Raw genomic sequence first — 19,384 nt, 5'->3', positions numbered from 1 at the left:
GGAGGGGGTGGTCGTGGGGATAAAGCCCACCCCTCAACCAGTGCAAAGGCCTGGGAAAAAGTGTAGCCGGACAGAAAGTTTAAGCAAGCAAGCAAGTGCATGCGTCACACACATACTCTCTCTCTCTCTCTCTCTCACACACACACACACACACGCACGCCCTTCTCTTGAAAGCCAAGAAAAGCCCATAGGAGGAAAAAAAAAAAAGAGTGGAGTGCTGCAAAACCCAGGTTGAGGGTCTGGGTCTGGTTCTTAGCTCCAAGGCAGTGAAAATAGCTTGAGCTTTACTATTACAGAAATTATTAAAATCTGGAAGCTGCCTCTTCCTAGCCCTGTGCCTGGAAACAAGTTTTTGACCTCTCCAAACTCCACATTACTCATTGTTGGTATGAGGTCCTTAAAAAGATGAGATGAGATGTAGATTAAAGTGCAGTGGGCTTCCCTGGTGGCGCAGTGGTTAAGAGTCTGCCTGCCAATGCAGGGGACACGGGTTCGAGCCCTTGTCTGGGAAGATCCCATATGCCGCAGAGCAACTGAGCCCGTGAGCCACAACTACTGAGCTTGCGCGTCTGGAGCCTGTGCTCCGCAACAAGAGAGGCCGCGACAGTGAAAGGCCCGCGCACCGCGATGAAGAGTGGCCCCCGCTCGCCGCAACTAGAGAAAGCCCTCGCACAGAAACGAAGACCCAACACAGCCAAAAATAAATAAATAAATTAAAAAAAAAAAAAAAGTGCAGTGGTGGTCTAAGTAAGTGGTTAGGGAGGTAATCACCTTGTCCCTAGGATAAACAGCCTCTTGTGTTTAAGGGGATGGCATAGGATGATGATTCCTGCCTTAAAAATCGTTATGGAGATTAAATAAAGCAGTCAGTTGTGAATAAAGTGGTAGTGATAGTGAAATCAATTTAGTATACTGCAACCAGCATTTAAATTAATAAAGTAATGGGTCTCACAAAAAAAAGAGACAAGAGTAAATATTGTTGCATAAAACTTTTCTTTGTATTATTTTTAGTTTGAACCATATGAAATTGCCATTTTATAGGTCAAGAGGGTAGGATACTGTCAGTTTCATATGATTCAATGTGTGTGTACTGGATGACAACGTCAACTGCATTTCTTACTGTGAATCGCAATCCAAAGACTGAAAATACTGAAATAAAGTATGTTCAAGTGATTTGTGAGATATCATGTGTGTATATATACATACATATACACATACATACTAAAAACATGGCTTGTTCATCAAACCCCTAAATACAGGAATTAAGAGCCCTCCTCTCCCCCCCTTTCCCAATAGTTTTTGAAAGAGTTTTTTTTTTTTTTTTCTCTTTTCCTAATTTACTCTGCACAACAGGTAGTTAAACATATGGAATGTGTTAGCTCAAGAGGAAGAACAGGTCAAATAGATAAATAGGTTCCAGACGGGCTTCAGGGGCCACAAATGTTTGCTTGGGATTTGTCTAAGCCGCACAGTCTTAAAATCACAGCCGTTGGGGTTCATTCTTGCCTGGCTTCTAAAGACTTTTACATTTGAAAAACGTACTTCAGACACGCAGGGTGGGCAGCCCTAAGCGGTGGCACCCAACTCAGCAGAGAACACAGCCGTCTGCCACGTCCACAGGGAAGGGGGTCCAGGATGACAACAGTACTCAGCTTCCCTTCCCAGAGGCTGCCATCTCTCCCATTTCACCGAACCCCAGGGCAATTGCACAGCAGCTTAGTGCCACAGCTCCTTCACAGCCCTTTATCACCGGCGGGGGAAGGGGGGCACCACTCCACCCACACCACATTACTGCAGGTTCAGGAAACAAAACTGCTGATCTGGATAAAGTTACAATCAAAAACTGGCTCATGGGTGTGTCTTCTTTGGACCATAGAATATTTTAAAACCAGGAGATTTTACATAGAAATCTGATTATCTGGCCTCTCTCAAAAAATTGGAATTTTTAGCAACCCCGGGCTTACGTGCCTGCAGGAGCACAATATTCTGGAGCAGAGTTGAACGGTGGCCAGAGAAGAGGCATCTGCTCCCAGGTTCACTATAGACTCTGCACAGCCCACTGAACTCAGATAAGTCCCCTGCCTGGCCTCCCTGGAATGTGAGTTTGGTGCTTCTCCGATAAGGCCTCAATCGCAGTAGCCCCCTGTCCATCCAGACCATGAAGGACCTCCAGAAGGGCATCAGAATTTCAGCCAGATCCCCTCATTCTACACCATTCCCACCCTGAACTTTCTTTCTCCTGATTTTTATCACCCAAATAAAATCGGAACAAAAATTTATTACTTTTTTTAAAAATTAATAAATTTATTTTTTGTCTGTGTTGGGTCTTTGTTGCTGTGTGCAGGCTTTCTCTAGTTGCAGCGAGCAGGGGCTACTCTTCGTTGCGGTGCACAGGCTTCTCATTGCAGTGGCTTCTCTTGTTGTGGAGCATGGGCTCTAGGCATGTGGGCTTCAGTAGTTGTGGCACACGGGCTTCAGTAGTTGTGGCTCTCGGGCTCTAGAGTGCAGGCTCAGTAGCTGTGGTGCACGGGCTTAGTTGCTCCGCGGCATGTGGGATCTTCCCGGACCAGGGCTTGAACCCGTGTCCCCTGCATTGGCAGGCGGATTCTTAACCTCTGTGCCACCAGGGAAGTCCAAGATTGCTTTTAAAAAAATTGCTATCACCAAAAAAAAAAAAAAATTAGTAACACTCTAAAACTGTCTTCATTGGGAAATAACCAATTAACAACGTTGTGATAGTTTCAGGTGCACAGCAAAGCGACCCAGCCATACATATACACATGTCCATTCTCCCCCAGACTCCCCTCCCATCCAGGCTGCCACATAAGATTGAGCAGAATTCTACACAGGGATTCTTAACTTCACATAGAAGAAAAGAGGTCTCAATGGTGATGGCAGCATTAGAGGGGATGGAAAGGTCATGAGTCAGTGTGCCCAGGAAATGTCAGGAAAAGCCACGCTGCAAACACTCATCGTGCTTTCCATCAGATGAGAGGAATGTGTTTTGTTTATTTTTAAAATTTTTACTGGCGTATAGGTGCTTTACGATGTCGTGTTAGTTTCTGCTGTACAGTAATGAGAATCAGTTATACGTAAAAATATATCCCTTCTTTTTTAAGAGTTCTTTCCCATTTAGGTTACCAGAGAGCATTGAGTAGAGTTCCCTGTGCTATACAGTAGGTTCTCATTAGTTATCTTTTTATACATAGTAGTGTATATATGTCAATCCCAATCTCCAAATTCATCCCACCCCCCTCTTCGGCCCTTAGTATCCATGAGTTTGTTCTCTACATCTGTGTCTCTATTTCTGCTTTGCAAATAAGTTCATTTTTTGGATTCCTTTTATTTATTTTTCTTCTCTGCCATGGCTAGGACTTCCAAAACTATGTTGAATAACAGTGGTGAGAGTGGACATTCTTGTCTTGTTCCTGATCTTAGAGGAAATGCTTTCAGTTTTTCACCTTTGAGAATGATGTTTGCTGTGGGTTTGTCATATATGGCCTTTATTATGTTGAGGTAGGTTCCCTCTGTGTCCACTATCTGGAGAGTTTTTAATCATAAATCGGTGTTAAATTTTGTCAAAAGCTTTTTCTGCATCTATTGAGATGATCATATGGTTTTTATTCTTCAGTTGTTAATATGGTGTATCACATTGATTGATTTGCATATATTGAAGAATCTTTGCATCCCTTGGAGAAATCCCACTTGATCATGGTATATGATCCTTTTAATGTGTTGCTGGATTCCGTTTGCTAGTATTTTGTTGAGAATTTTTGTGTCTATGTTCATCAGTGATGTTGGCCTGTAATTTTCTTTTTTTGTGATGTCTTTGTCTGGTTTTGGTATCAGGGTGATGGTGGCCTTGTAGAATGAGCTTGGGTGTGTTCCTTCTAGAGGAATGTATTTTTTGCTTTATGCAAGTCTGTACCACTTGACTTCTTCCATGATCAGTATTACTTTTATGCAAAAAATTTTCCCTTAAAATTAAGCAAAGATAGAAACAGGGCAGAGGTAGAATAAATGGATCTTGGTGATGGCCTGCATGGGAAGGGGGTGCACAGAGAAGAGGGCTCATGATGGGTTGAGATTCTAAGTAAGGGTGACTATTCTCCACCAATAATGGAAACAGGGAACTTGGCTTAAAGAACAGGTTTGGGAGAGAGGTAAGTTCAGTTTGGGCCCAGGGAAACAGGTAGAGAGAAATGTCCTGTAGAAAAACGGGAGTGTGAGTCTGAAGCTTGAGGTAGAGGCTGGAACTGGAGCTAATGCTTTGGGAACTGTCCACACTGAAGGGCCAGTTAAAGTCACATGAGGTAAGATGAGATTCCTGAGGGTGAGAATGTAGAGAGAGGAAGGTCAAGGACAGAAGCCAGGGGAACAGCCATCTCTGGGGCAGGCAGAAGAAGGAAGCCACAACCAGGGCTGGAGAAGGCCTGGTCAGAGAAGGTGGATACGGCATACCATCACCAAAGGCAAGAGAGGAGAATTTGAAAAGGCAGATGTGGCCAGCAGTGTTAGCCACTGCAGAGCGGTCAAGGAAGACCAGGCATCTTCCTTGACGCCTCTAAGAAGAGGCTTAGTGATAAATGACCTTCTACAGTACTGCCTTCCCAGTACTTCTGAGTGCATCCCACAGGAGGAAATAATTTTTACATCACAACATGGAGTGAATTCAATTATTGTACCCCATTTTCACACCCTGTGTTGGAATAAGATACCCATATCCTTTGCAGTCACATCCTACTAGTGCTGATGTTGGGTTTTGACATGTGACTTGCTTTGGCTGATAAAATGTTAACAGACCGATGCTTTTAAATGTGCTGGCATGATCTGGCAGGACTTCTTGTGCTCCTGCTACTGCATGAGAGCATGCTCTGGGGGCCAGCAGAGTAGACCCAAACCAGACCTACCACCTGGTGCCAAGCCTGCCTGAACTCAGTTAAGTCCAGCCAAGATCAGCCAAACCTCACCAACTTGCAGATCTGTGAAAAAAATAAATTGTTGTTGTGAGATTTGGGGTTTTTATGCCGCAGCACCACCTCCATAGCTGACATAAGCTAACATACCCAAACACATATCAAATATAATAAACAAAATTTTGTAAAACAATACTTACCCATAAGGTATACAATGTACTCAGATAGTTTTTTATTGTTTCATATTTTTAAAATGACGGTTACAACTCACAATTTGAAAAGCACTGTTCTAGAGAAATTGTTCTTATGGGTTTTTTTTGTTTTTGTTTTTGTTTTTTTACACTCCAACACACCTGAGGGATGTACCACACTGTATATCTACAACAGTGGCTCACTTACCATTTGTGCAACCTTAGGGAAACTACCTGACCTCCCTGAGCCTTGGTTCCCTAATCTGTGAAATGGGAACAATAATATCTGGCTAACAGAGTGGTCACAGAAGTTCAATAAGATAATGCATGTTAAGTGCTTAGCAAAGTGACTGGTACAGAGCAAGTATTTAATAAATATTAGCTGTTCTTTTCATTACTGAGAAATTTGGTGAGGAACAGAAGGAACTAGAGCAATTCCAGAGGTCAGGACTTATCTCTTTAGGATGGGGAACCATGCTGAAGTTACGATATGGTAGAGTGTAACTGATGACACAAGGTCTAGGTAATGAAGAGGCAGGAATCAAACCAGCTGAGGGCTGAAAGCCCTGGAGCAGTGAGGCATTAAGCGCATCTCTGCTCAGTCCTATCTCCTCCATCACCTTCCTAGAGTCTTAAAGGGATTCAGAGACCTGAATCTGTCACTAACTCCTTCTCCAATCCCACTCTAACTAGTTCCCTCTTCACACTTCTATGCTCAATACCTGAGCGTGAGTACCAGGCCAGCCAGCAGAGAATAATTAGTTGGCCTCAAAGAGCAACACAGGGTCACATGAACAAGAGGTGGCCTCACCTCCTCTGAGCCCATATTCTCAACAGCCCCAGGAGGAAACTCCCTGGCAGTCCAGTGGTTAGGACTCCATGTTTTCACTGCTGTGGCCCGGATTCAATCCCTGGTTGGGGAACTAAGACCCTGCAAGCCACGCAGTGTGGCCAAAAAAAAAAAAAGTATTCAACTGCTCCACAAACCAGAGAGAAGGACCAATGTCTGCCAGTTATCCCTGCCGAAGCACCCCCCAAGACTCCGGGAAGGCACACGGCCCCTTCTGATAAGCAAGGGAAGAAGGCACATCATTTATGGGCAAAAAGTAGGGAATGAGCATCAGAAGCAGGTTGTAAAAAAGGCTTCTTTATTGAGAGCAGCGAGTGTAAAAAAAAACCAAAACAAACAAACAAACAACAACAACAACAATAAAGGTGTGAGGCAGGGGTGGCCCACTGTCCCATCTCCTCCAGGACCCACCCCTGCGTCCCATGCCCTCCCACCCCACGCTGCAATTACATACAAAAGCCGCCCACGGTGCATACAAAAAGGGCGGGTTATATAGTGTCAAAAGCTCCTGAAAACTCCTTCATCTGCCAGGCACTTAGGATGAGAAAAGGAGAGAAGGGTGGGGAGGAGGCGCAGGTCTGGGTCAGCGTGCACATGTCCATGGAGGGAGGGGGGGACTCGCTGGCTGGGTCCTCCATGATCCTAGTGCAGACCCCAAAGTGGTCCCCAGGGGCCAGAACAATCCAGGACTTGAGTATATTAAGGAACTCCCCTTGAAGCCAGCTCACCTCCAGCCTAGCCCTCCCCCAAGGAAGTTGGCAGGTGAGTGGCAGAACTGGACCTGGTGGAGGGGAGGAGACCCAGGCCAGAAATTGGGGTTACCTGAGGCACCCACACTGTCCCTGATGGGGGAAGGGGTGGCAGAGAAAGCTGCCCAGCCCAAAGCCCCAGTCACCCAGTCTGGGTCCAAATCAGCCTCCCCAAGGGCTGAGGGTGAGGAAGAGGAAGAAAGCCCAGGCCCTGCCTGACCTCAGCAGTGCCTGTGGTGCCCGGGCGGGGCCCCTAGGGCCCAAGAGGACCAGGATCTTGCCCATCATGCTGTGGGCACCCCTCAGGAGGTCCTCCCCTGCCCACACCATCCTGAGGCACAGCCTGCCTGGGCTCCCTCCTCACGGCTTGTTATCCGCGGGGCTGTCTCCCAGGGTGTTGGCGATCTCGCTGAAGGAGGGCCGGTCCTTGGGGCTGAGGGCCCAGCAGCGCTGCATCAGCCGGTAGAGCTTGGAAGGGCAGCCCTCAGGCTGCGGGAGTCTGGCCTTCCCAGCCTGCAAGTCTGCAGAAAGACGGTGTGAAGAGGGTTAGTCAAAATATTTAACCGCCTGTCCAATACTCTGTGGAGCCTGCAGTTCCCACAGGCAACCACGTGGGGGAGACTCTGAGGGATGCTGGCCAGTGTGGGTGAGCAAGGATTCAAGGAGCTTATAGAAAGCATCTTGCAAACAAAGGGGAGGACTCCCCTGGCCCCAGCTCTCTCTGGCTGGAGGGGGCAGGGTCCAAGCAGCACAAGAAGCAGCCAATGAACAGGGGCTGAAGTGGGATCAATAGGCAGGCACCAGAGTAGCTAGAGTGAACGCTGGGAACAAGGGCTATTTACCAACCAGTATGAAGGTATTTCGGTAATCTAACAAGTGGAGTGGCCGTATCCATGTATGTGCTGATACCAGCCCTGAGAGGGGTGGGGGAGCTGAACTGGCCCCGGGACCCTGAGCAAGCTCTCCACCTAGAGAACATCTGGAATTGTCTCTCGGAAATAGAGCTGCCTACCTGCCAGCACTTCATCATCTGCCTGCCCACCATGGGGCATTTCCCCGTGGGTGAACACTTCCCACATCAGCACGCCGAAGGCCCAGACATCAGACTTGGTGGAGAAGTCGCCCTCTAGGATGGCCTCAGGGGACATCCAGCGCAGCGGCACCCAGGCCTGGCGGAAGTGGTAGTACTCACTGCGGGACAAGAGGACACACAGGCATGGCGGTGGGGGGATGAGGGGCACAGCCTGGGATCCCAACCTCACCCCAGGTCTGGGTCTCATACCCAAGCTACAGCCCAGATTTTCTGTATCAAGGCATTCCGGGAAATTGGAAACATTTTTGCTTAGCAAGGGGTGGGGTGGGGGAGGGTTGTATACTGGATGAAATCTGGAGGCATCCACATGGGGTCTGACAGTTAAAAAATTCCCTTAAGAATCAGACTTCGCCTAATGTCAATATTTAAAAGCTAATAATCATACATACTTTCTATACTAGTTTAAAAGTGTGAAAAATGAACACGTTAAATGGAAAGAAATCTTAAAGGGCTTTACTAGTGAGAAACCAATCATGACTAAAGCAACAGTCAGACAAACCAGGGTGAGTCAGAACTGGGATGACTCGAGGGGAAGTTCCCGGAGGCACTAGGTAATGTATATTCCAGCGCGATCTCTGGCTATGGGCGCTAAGCTTTAAGTCTTAGCCTTAAAAATAATAATTACTGAATTCAGGAAGTTACAGAGGGAACCATATGAATAGTTAAATTCTATATAAAACTATATAAAGTCTGACTAGTTACTTTTGAAAAAGGTTTATAATTTTTTTTTAATCACTAGAGAAAATGTGTAAGATCAGGGAGCTGTGGTCCACTGGCTGGGATGCCTACTGCACCCTTGGGAGAGGGTGGGAAGGTTCTGCCCCTCCCGGGGCCTCCAGCTTTGGACTAAGCCCTTTCCCATCTCCCACCATCTGTGTCTGCCCTCTGCCCCTCGCCCACCCCACCTGTGCCCCCTACCTGTTGTACACGTCCTTGCTGAGCCCCAGGGCCGACACCTTCACCTGTCTCTGAGCGCTGACCAGGCAGTTTCGAGCGGCCAGGTCCTTGTGCACAAAGCGGTTGTTGGACAGGTGCTCCATTCCCAGGGCCACTTGGGTACACAGAGCCACCTGGAACGAGAAAGGGGGCTGTCAGAGCAGATCAGGACTGGGGTATCAACGGACCGCCCTTGACACAGCTCTTGGTGGGGTCTCAGCACCAGTAATGTGATGCTGAAGGAAGCCCCAAAACAAAGGCACAATAGCCTGTTCCCGTCTCTGTAAAATGGGAATAACAGGACCTGCCCTCCTGGGTTGTTGGAGAACTGAATTGAATGAAATAAAGTTTTCGGCCCCACGCCCATGCACAGCAGGTGCTAGATTAAGTGAGTGGCAGGTGGGGTGGGGAGAACACATAGTGACCACCTGCTGAGTGAAAAATAACTGGGCAATAAGTATAGCTCACATCTTTAGGGGTTGCTCCTCTTTTTTTTTTTTTTTTTACTTCAAAGTTACATATTTTCTACTAGTTGCATTTCATAAAAAACAAAATAAACAATCATATATATCTATATATAAAATATATGTGTGAGCGAAAGTAGATAGATACACACACACACACACACACACACTGGTTGCCTCTGAGAAGGGTAGCTGGAGACCAGAGAGAAAAGGTAGGGAAACTTTTGGTTTATATTTTTGGTGTGAACTACATATAGAAAAGCTCATAAAATATATGTCTACTTTCACGAATAACATATAACGCCCACACCCAGCTAACAGTCACCAAGTTAAAAAAAAACAAACCAATGATAGGCCCCCAGAAGCCCCCCACTGGCTCCTTCCCCATCACAAATTCTCCTCTCTCCTCAAGAGGTAATCACTATCCTGACTTCTATGAAAATAATGTCTTGTCTGTTCTTTACAGTTTTACTGCTTATGCATATGTTCCTAAACAAACAATACAATTCCATTTTGCCTGTTTTAGAACCAGATAAGGCTGCAAGCATACAAATATGTATATTCCTTTGTGCCTTGATTCTTTCACTTAACATTGCAAGGTTCATCCTTTTTTTGGGATATCATTGTACTGAGTTCTTTTTCATCATAAACACATCATAATTTATTCCTTCTAATGTCGGTGGAAATTTGTTTCCCCCACCCCCTGCCAGATTTTCGCTATTAAGAACAGTGCTGGGGGCTTCCCTGGTGGCGCAGTGGTTGAGAATCTGCCTGCTAATGCAGGGGACGCGGGTTCGAGCCCTGGTCTGGGAAGATCCCACATGCCGTGGAGCAACTGGGCCCGTGAGCCACAACTGCTGAGCCTGCGCGTCTGGAGCCTGTGCCCCCACAACGGGAGGGGCCGCGATAGTGAGAGGCCCGCGCACCGCGATGAAGAGTGGCCCCCGCACCACGATGAAAGGGTGGCCCCCGCTTGCCGCAACTAGAGAAAGCCCTTGCACGAAACGAAGACCCAACACAGCTAAAAATAAATAAATAAATAAAGTAGCTATTAATTTTTTAAAAAAAAAAGAACAGTGCTGGGCAACTACCGAGCCCACGTGCCACAACTACTGAAGCCCGCACGCCTAGAGCCCATGCTCCACAACAAGAGAACCCACCACAATGAGAAGCCCATGCACCGCAACGAAGAGTAGCCCCCGCTCGCCACAAACAGAGAAAAGCCCGCGTGCAGCAACGAAGACCCAATGCAGCCAAAAATAAAATTAAAAAAAAAAAAAAAAAGAAAAAAGAACAGTGCTGGGTACTTCCCTGCTGACACAGTGGTTAGACTCCAAGCTCCCAATGCAGGGGGCCGGGTTCGATCCCTGGTCAGGGAACTAGATCCTACATGCATGCCGCAACTAAGAGTTCACATGCCACAACTAAGGAGCCCACGTGCCGCAACTAAGGAGCTGGCGAGCCGCAACTAAGGAGCCCACAAGCCACAATTAAGGAGCCCACCGGCCACAACTAAGACCCAGCAGTGTGGGGTCATGGACTGTGACTAGCTCTAGCATTACAAAATAATGCAAAACTATTTTCCAAAGTGTAAGAGAGTTGGGAAGATTTTTCACTGATACCTTTTAAAAGTTTTTGAGCCGTGTGAATGTATTACATATAATACATTATATAACATATTAAATGTAATTATAATTAAGAAATATTAACATTTTAAAAATATACACCAATGCACTGAACGAATATCAATTGAGCATCTACTATACACCACATACAACTGGGTGCTGACGGAATATAACAGGGATGGCAAGACTGGGCTCCTGGTGAGAGGGCAGTCTACAAGGGAGGTCAGAATTGTACCTGCAGAAGGGTGCCACCAATTGGGGGAAGGTGAGCCATGCCAAACAGAGGTAAAATCAGAGCACCAGGAGAGTGCTTGTAAAAACCAATGGTCCCTATGCCTCTGTCACCTTATCCAAACCTTGGGAGCAACACCAAGGGACACAGGACATGTAGCATTTCTTTGTGTATAAAAACAAGACAGACAGAAATGCAAAGAGGTCCGCGTGGAAGGTTATTTAACAAGTTCCTGGCCAGCTGTGTATTTCTTCCAGCACACAGACTCACTTTTCAGGATCCATAAGGGAGAAGCCACCCACCACATACGCAATCACGGAGAGACAAACGTGGACAATGACCAGTATCATGGGTGATCAAGAGAATACTAATCAAGACCCGACAAGGTATCATTTGCCACACATATGATTGCAAAAGGTCAAAAGTTGGCCTCTAACTTACCTCCAATCGTTCAGAAAAGTGCATAAAAATAATAATATACAGACACAGAGAATAATAAAGCAAATGGGGCAAAATGTAAACAATTGAATCTGGATAAAGGGTTTGTAGGAGCTCCTTGAACTATTCTTATAGTCTTTTAAGTTTGAAATATCAAAATGAAACAAACATACACACATACATACACACGCCAATAAACACATTAAAAAAATAACAATAACTAAGTAAAAGCAGCCTGTGTGTGGACCAATGACAGTATGTCACAGATTAACCAAGATTATGGTTTATCTGATTCTATGTCCCTGAAGTTCAGAAAGGAACAAAGGTGAATGTGAGTGGTAGAAGGGCTGCTCCCACATTACCCAGGGCAAGAAGGAGACCACCCAGTCAGAGAGAAGGGGGTGGGAACACTTGTTGTGCACCTACTGTGTGCCCAGGCCCTGAGCCAGGCTAGCTGCTCCCCTGCTTGCTCTCTGTGAGGTGGGCTCCTCCTCAGCTTTGCCCACAGTCCCAGCCAAATGCCAAAGCCTGGCTCTTTCCTCAACACTGCAGCCGCCTTTCCTGGGTCACCTCACTGTGGATGGGGGCACAGGAAGGGCTGTCTGCCATCAGTGACCCCAGGGGTGGGGTGCTGGCTGTGGACTGGCCCTTTGGCATCGCTGGCTGGCTCCGAGCAGCTTCACCAGCCTGGCTCCCAGGGTCACAGAAAGGCCAGGAGAGGAGCTGAGTCCAAACACTGGGAGAGGGGTCACTTCAAAGACAGATCTTCTCAGTCTGTGTGCTCTGACCAGTGAGATCCCTGCAGGCCCCACTGCCTCCACTGGAGGTTTGCTAATTGTGGTCACAACCTACTAGTATGGCATAAAACCCATTTAGTGAATCTTAACCAGCATTTTCTTTTTTTAAAGGAATAGAAAATATCAGAGTGTATCACACGTGGTAAGGATAACTATCATTCACGGAACCTTTTTCATTTTTTAAATATACATGTCTGGGACTTCCCTGGTGGCGCAGTGGTTAAGAATCCACCTGCTAATGCAGGGGACAACAGTTCAAGCCCTGCTCCGGGAAGATCCCACGTGCCGAGGAGCAACTAAGTCCGTGCGCCACAACTACTGAGCCTGCGCTCTAGAGCCCGCGAGCCACAACTACTGAGCCCACGTGCCACAACTACTGGAGCCTGCGCACCTACAGCCTGTGCTCTGCAACTAGAGAAGCCACCGCAATGAGAAGCCCGTGCACTGCAATGAAGAGCAGCCACCACTCATCACAACTAGAGAAAGCCCACACGCAGCAACAAAGACCCAACGCAGCCAAAAATAAATTAATTAATTTTAAAAAAGTGACACTTTAGAATATTTAAAATAAATAAATAAATATGCACATCTGTGTTGCATTGTGATGTAAAATGTGCTTTTTTTTTTTTTTGCTACTGTGTGTCTCAGTCAAAAAAAGTTTAAAAACAATGGTTTACACCTGCGCTGTCCAAAACAGTAGCCCCCTAGCCCTGTGTGGCTATTTAAGTTAATTAAAACTTAATAAAATAAAAAATTCAGCTTCTCCGTCTCTCTAGCCACATGCTAAGTACTCAGTAGCCACATGGGGCTGGTGACCACTGCACTGGACAGCACAGGTATGGAATGTTTCCACCACCTCGGGAAGTTCTATTAGGCAGCACTGATCCACAACCACAACCATTACATATCCAATATATCAACTGACACTGCATGTGCAGACAGGCTGAACACAGGCCACTACCAAGAGTTAGGAGAGGGCTTCCCTGGTGGCGCAGTGGTTGAGAGTCTGCCTGCTAATGCAGGGGACACGGGTTCGAGCCCTGGTCTGGGAAGATCCCACATGCCGCGGAGCAACTGCGCCCGTGAGCCACAATTACTGAGCCTGCGCGTCTGGAGTCTGTGCTCCGCAACAGGAGAGGCCGTGATGAGAGGCCCGTGCACCGTGATGAAGAGTGGCCCCCACTTGCCGCAACTGGAGAAAGCTCTCCCACAGAAACGAAGACCCAACACAGCCATAAATAAGTAAATAAATAAAAAAATTAAATTAAAAAAAACAAAGAGTTAGGGGAAATCTCATCTTCTTGGTGTATTTTCTTTATCAAAAGTGAAGCCACAAAATCTCCGGAGAGCTTCCAACCAAATGCATGAGCCAATGAGAACAGGTCCACCGGGATTACTGAGCCGTCCCTGGGTGCAGAGCCGGGCACTGGATCTCCAAGGAAAAGGAGAGGTCATGCTCCCAAAAGAGCTCCCAGGCTGCCATCCTCAGGAAGCCCCAAGTGACACTGGTGGTAAAAGGCATTATAAATGGACACACTCTACTTCAGGCTTCAAAACGCCAGGGCATTGTCCAGCCTTGCCCGGTTGTCTGTAAGGGGCAGACAAAGGCTTTTGTAACAAGCCCTCATCAGACTTGGCTTTCCCCTCAGCCTGCCCTCTCTGCTCTGGCTCACAAGCTAAACAATCTGCTGCTAGTCATGGGAACAGAAGACAGAGGTCTTGGCCCAGTGACTAACTTGCTATCTTTCCAGAGAAGCAGTGCTTCTGGAAATACTGGCTAAGCGAGGACAGTAAAAGGGAATTCTGTTAACCCAAGCCAGTTAAGTGTTTCCTTACTGCTGGGCAAGGCGCCCTCAGATGGCCAGGGGATTAATTTTCAAATGCTGTTATAAACACCTGCACTTTGGTAAAGACCAGATCCACCCCTCCTTTCCAACTTTAACACCCTGGGGGCTCACCCGAGTTCTGGCTAAGCCACCGTGACACTTCCCTGCTCTTCCCAAACAGGCTGCTGCTTCCCATCCGGCATCTGACTGCTTAAAGCAAAGCACTGTCCACCAGGTGTGCTAAGCTGCCCCTGCTCCTGGTCCCATCGTTAGCTTGCAGGTGATCCATGGAGATATCACAGGATACAGTGCTGAAACTTCAAAATCTCCATCATCTTATCAGCTACTCTAACAAGCACCACCTACAGTTATGCCAGCGCCCAGGGCGTGTGTCTTCGATTGCGATCACGATCCCACAGCTATCCTGGAATCCTCCCGAGGCTCCTCCCAGTCCAGGCATGGCACACTCATTCCAGCTCTAGCTGGCCAGGAAGCAGCCTGCTTACCACTCCACCTCCCTTTAAAAACTGAGCGTTTTCTCCTTCTATTCCCCCAGGACCCTAGGAATATAAAGTGGCACGGTAGCTCACTAAATTATTAGCGCAAGAAAGCATCTACAAATTTTAATATAGCTTTCCTAAGAATTTTCATTTTCATGGAATCCCCCAAAAGAAGTGTTTTTCAAACTACTGATCGAGACTCATATGGGTCTCAAAACCAATTTAGTGGGTTAAAAAAAAGAAAGGATAGGATAGGAAATATTAAGTGCATCAAATATAGGGTTGTGAAAGATTAATTTTAGTTGCGTGTGTGTGTGTGTGTGTGTGTGTGTGTGTGTGTGTGTGTGTGTGTGTTTGCTGGGCCATGATGTAAAATGCATTTTTTTAAATAAATTTATTTATTTTATTTATTTATTATTTTTGGCTGCGTTGGAGTCGTCGTTGCTGCGTGCGGGATTTCTCTAGCTGCGGCGAGCAGGGGCCACTCTTGGTTGCGGTGCTCGGGCTTCTCATTGTGGTGGCTTCTCTTGTTGCGGAGCACGGGCTCTAGGCACACGGGCTTCAGTAGCTGTGGCTCGTGGGCTCTAGAGCGCAGGCTCAGTAGTTGTGGTACACGGGCTTAGTTGCTCTGTGGCACGTGGGATCTTCCCGGATCAGGGCACAAACCCATGTCCCCTGCATTGGCAGGAGGATTCTTAACCACTGCGCCACCAGGGAAGCCCTAAAATGCATTTCTTACAGGGGTTTTAACCAAAACCATTACAAAGCCACTATCCTACTCCTGGGCTCCTTGAACCTTAATGAGCTTAAGAATCAGCTGGAGAGCTTGTTTAAAAAATGCGGATCCTCAGACCCCACTCTCACAGATTCCGCCCTAAGTCTGAGGTACGGTCCATAAATCTACAATTTTTTTTTTAAAGCAATGCCCTTCCCCCCACCATCCAATGCAGAATATTGTCCTTGGAGAGTATGAAACCCAACTTACTGAATTTTCCCCGTCAAGTTCAAGACACTTGGGCAAAAAGGTGTGGAGAGATCTTCAGCAACAGTGGTGACGACTCTCAGCCAAAGAGAGTCCCTTGGGTCACGTGATGGAAATAACCTCCTGTCACCTGCCTACGCCCCTGTCCCAGCCAAAGCAACATACCTAAACTCCTCTTCTTCCCACCATTCACCTACTTCTTGTCCTTGAGACTTGAACTCGAATGGCTTTCTCTACCAGGAGACCTTCTTTGTTAACCACACTGTCTGTCCACCTAAAGGACATGGACGTCTTCAACGTCTCTTATTTTATGTCTCTCACTTGCTTTCTGTGTCTTACCTGAAGTCTGTAAGGCACACGCCATACTCACTTACCCAAGCTCTCCCACTAGATCCTAAGTGCCCCAAGGACGTGCGGCAGTCTCAATTTTGCATCCCCAAGGGCCCATGATGCCAGATTCACTGGCTCCACGCGTGTCCTGATTTGTTAGCTCTGGGGTCCTGACATCCCACCCAGCTGGAGAAGCACGTCCTGTCCTGTGGCTTTCCATATACAGCCATAGCAGACAATCCTGTGGATTCTCGGAGATGGAGGCAGGGGCACCGTGTCAGGAGGCCAGTTCACACGCGGAGGATGAGGAAACACGCTCAGGGCCACGCCCAGCCCCGAAAGCCCCTAGACGCCCAGGCTGCCTGCTGCTCCTCCAGCTCAGCGTCCCAGGCAGGCAACAGACGTCCTGCTCCAGCGGCCAAGGTGAAGGGCAGCTCTTCTCCCCGAAGGCAACTTGGCCACACAAAGCCACTCACAGGCTCCATGACTGGGACAAGTCACTTAATCTCTCTAACTAAACCTTGGCGTCTTCACCCACAACTCGGATAGCGACATGTATCGCAGAGGATCACCGTGATCACTGAGGTAGGTACTTACACGGGGCCTGGCCCACAGGCTGCATTCAATCAGTGCACTTCTGTTAGGTAACTGTCCCGGGCCCTGGCCCACCTTGGGGGCCTCGACCCGCCCCCGTCCTCACCTTCTGCTTCGTGCTGAGGGGCTGCGACTTCAACTTTTCATCCTTGCTCTTGGAAATCCTCAGGAACTGTTTGAGGTCTCCCTGAGGAAAAGCCAAGCGTCTCTGTCAAGTCAAGAGTACAGCTGGTATCTCCAAAACATCCAACCCAGCAGGTGCTCACAAGGTACCCGCCCCGGGGGGGATGGGGGGGCGGGGTGAGGAGCCCCGACCTGAATGCCCAATCCCCAGCCCAGACCCCCTCCAATGGGGAGAGTCCAGTGGGAATTAAAAACTATAGGAAGTGCCTCCTAGAAGCTCTCAGTCGGAAAGGGAGGAGGACGGTCATTGCAACCCTCAGGGGAGGCCCCAGATGGGCAGGTGAGGAAGCCCCTGCCCTGAGGGAGCCAAGAGAGGAAAACCCCACAGCCCCCAACCCTCTGTCTTCACAGGGTCTTCACGGACCCCAGACAGGAAGGCTGTGCCCTCCAGACATAACAAAGAGGGGACACCAGCGGCAGAAACATGCACAAAGCGCTCATCAGCACTCACTAACGGAAAGACGAGGGTCACTCCGCCCCCTTCCTGCCCCCGAGCTGGGGAGTTTGACAAGCAGCAGTTTGAGAACCAAGGGGATTAGGCCTAGATGGGCCAGGGAATGAAGAGTGAGGGGTGGAGCTGGGCGTGACAAGCAGGGTGGAAAGAGAAGGCTAGTGGCGGGGTTAACACTGTCCCTCAAGTGGTACGGGCTGCAGGGAAAGAAGGAAAGCCAGTTTCTGACGTGTTTATTCTCAAGGGCTGACAAGCCCTGGGGAGGGAAAAAAAAAAAACAAACCAAAGAAAACAAGAGTCAGAGAAGAGGACCTGGAAGGCAACCAGGCAGTGGGCAGAGGGAGAAGCCGGAAGAACCTGGGCCCCACCCCCAGACCTGGGGCTGGCAGACGGGGTGCGGGTCAACGAAAGGCGGGTGTCGGAGAGCTGGAGGGACAGGAGGCTGAGCATCTCAAGGTGGCGACAGCAGGTTCCCACGGTGCCCCCCGCCCCCCAGGTCAGAGCACTGCCCAGCCCGAGACAAGCAGGGCCCCGGCCAGCAGCATACCAGGTCCACATACTCCAGCACCATGTAGTGGGGCTCGGCCTCCCGGCACAGCCCCAGCAGCCGCACCACGTTGGCGTGGTTCAGCTTCCCAAACATCTCGAACTCCCTCCGGAAGTCCAGCTGCTGCTGCTCGTCCCGGCTCTGCAGGCTCTTCACAAGCACCAGGGTCTCTGGCACCCCCTCCTCCAAGCCCTGCGCCTTTGCCAGGAACACCTCCCCAAACTCGCTCTTCCCTGCGGGCACACGTCTGAGTCGGCCAGCAGCCTTCCCCCGAGCAGAGAAAAGCCCCTGACTTGGGAGGCACCGGGCCTGTGTCACACAGCAGGGAGTCTCTCTGCTCCACCCGCCTGGACCAGGCGGTGGCCCCAGCTGTGTGGGTGACCCTGAGCAAACCACTTCCCCTTCTGCCCTGGGCTTGGCAGTCGCTAACAGTGAAATAAAGGGGTCAGACTAATAGTATTTTCTAGAGGGTGGTCTGTATGAGAATTTTAGGTCATTCACCATAAACAGATCTTAGTTCTACATTCTAACCTATGCTCAGAAAACATTTAACTAGCACAGATCCGTAACTTCTCACAGTTCTTCCTAAAACAAAGCTAACTTTAGTTAGATTTTTTTTTAAAAGGTGAGGGAGAGTCAATCTAAAGAAAATATCAAGTGAATAATACACAGGAATGACAAAATCTGTGGAGGTGGGGTGTGGACAACAGGCGGGGGACACACTGGACCGGGCCTCCCCAAAGCTCCCTCCATTTCTGATGTTCTGGGCCTCAGGGACTCCAGAGCCACCAGCCCTAGCGCAGCCCCAAGACAGACCAGAGCCTGTAGTTAAGCAAGAGTGATGATGGCCAAGGCAACACACCCAGTGTGGTGATGGGCTGCAGGCTGGCCCGAGGGAAGTGCATCTTGTCACTTGTGCTGTGGCGTTTGTTGGTGGCCGCGGAGCCGGAGCCCAAGCTGGTCAAGGCCACTTCCTCTTGGATCTCTGCTGAGGGCTGTCCGTTCTGCAGAGGCCCGCCTGGGAAGAAGGGGCAGGGAGGGTGTCAAGATAAGACCTGACACTCTGGCCACCATGGGGACTGCAGTTCTTTCCCACAATCTCCCACTTCTACCAAAGGGGTCCAATCCTGGGGTCCCACACAAAATCCACACACAATCCAACTGATGAACTGATGGGGCTGGGGCGAGGGAGACAGGCATCCCTTAGGGTATGACCACTTATTGACACAGCCGATTACAACTTCTGAAATGGAACAAACTGCACAAGTTTCCTCTGAGTCACTGGTCCCTGGACAGCATGGTGACATAAGGGTTTTTGCTTTCATAGGGTCTCCCACAGGCACAAAGGGAAAATCACAACAAGGGAAACCCAGGCCCTGCTCCTGAACTCCTGAACTCAGAGGGGAGACTCAGCAATGTCCCCAGGGGGCCCCCAGTCGGAGGAGAGAATGGCAGGAGGAGGGAAACAGGCAGACAGATCGCCCCTGGGGAAATTCAAAGACTAATGGGGGGAGACAAGGTGTACAAAGAAACATGAACACACATCCTTAAATTATGTCTGTGGTTTCGAACTGCAGGGAGAAGGCAGGGAAACGTAGGAGGCGGGCCCAAGAGGCTCCAATGAGCAAGATGTAAGCCAGGTTGCACAGAAGCCAAGGCCCAGGGAATCGGCCAACTCCA

At 48.7% G+C, this 19,384-nt stretch overlaps 1 protein-coding gene across 2 annotated transcripts in view; it reads right to left on the bottom strand.

The window, feature by feature from the left end:
- Positions 1-6,234: 6,234 nt before the first annotated feature.
- PTK7 (protein tyrosine kinase 7 (inactive)) overlaps positions 6,235-19,384 on the bottom strand; it is a 60,276-nt gene continuing 47,126 nt past the window's right edge. For both annotated transcript variants that reach the window (XM_007197832.2, XM_057554462.1), the window contains exons 15-20: positions 18,567-18,722; positions 17,705-17,937; positions 16,630-16,710; positions 8,718-8,869; positions 7,719-7,897; positions 6,235-7,227 (exon numbers count right to left, since the gene is read on the bottom strand). In XM_007197832.2, the coding sequence (XP_007197894.2) occupies positions 7,067-7,227; positions 7,719-7,897; positions 8,718-8,869; positions 16,630-16,710; positions 17,705-17,937; positions 18,567-18,722 (962 nt within the window). In that variant the 3' untranslated portion in view covers positions 6,235-7,066. The remainder of the gene's footprint in view (positions 7,228-7,718; positions 7,898-8,717; positions 8,870-16,629; positions 16,711-17,704; positions 17,938-18,566; positions 18,723-19,384) is intronic.

The sequence above is a fragment of the Balaenoptera acutorostrata genome, chromosome 10 (genome assembly GCF_949987535.1).
Source record: "Balaenoptera acutorostrata chromosome 10, mBalAcu1.1, whole genome shotgun sequence".
In the NCBI taxonomy this organism is placed as follows: Eukaryota; Metazoa; Chordata; class Mammalia; order Artiodactyla; family Balaenopteridae; genus Balaenoptera; species Balaenoptera acutorostrata.
This window is presented reverse-complemented; position numbering and strand designations above follow the sequence as displayed.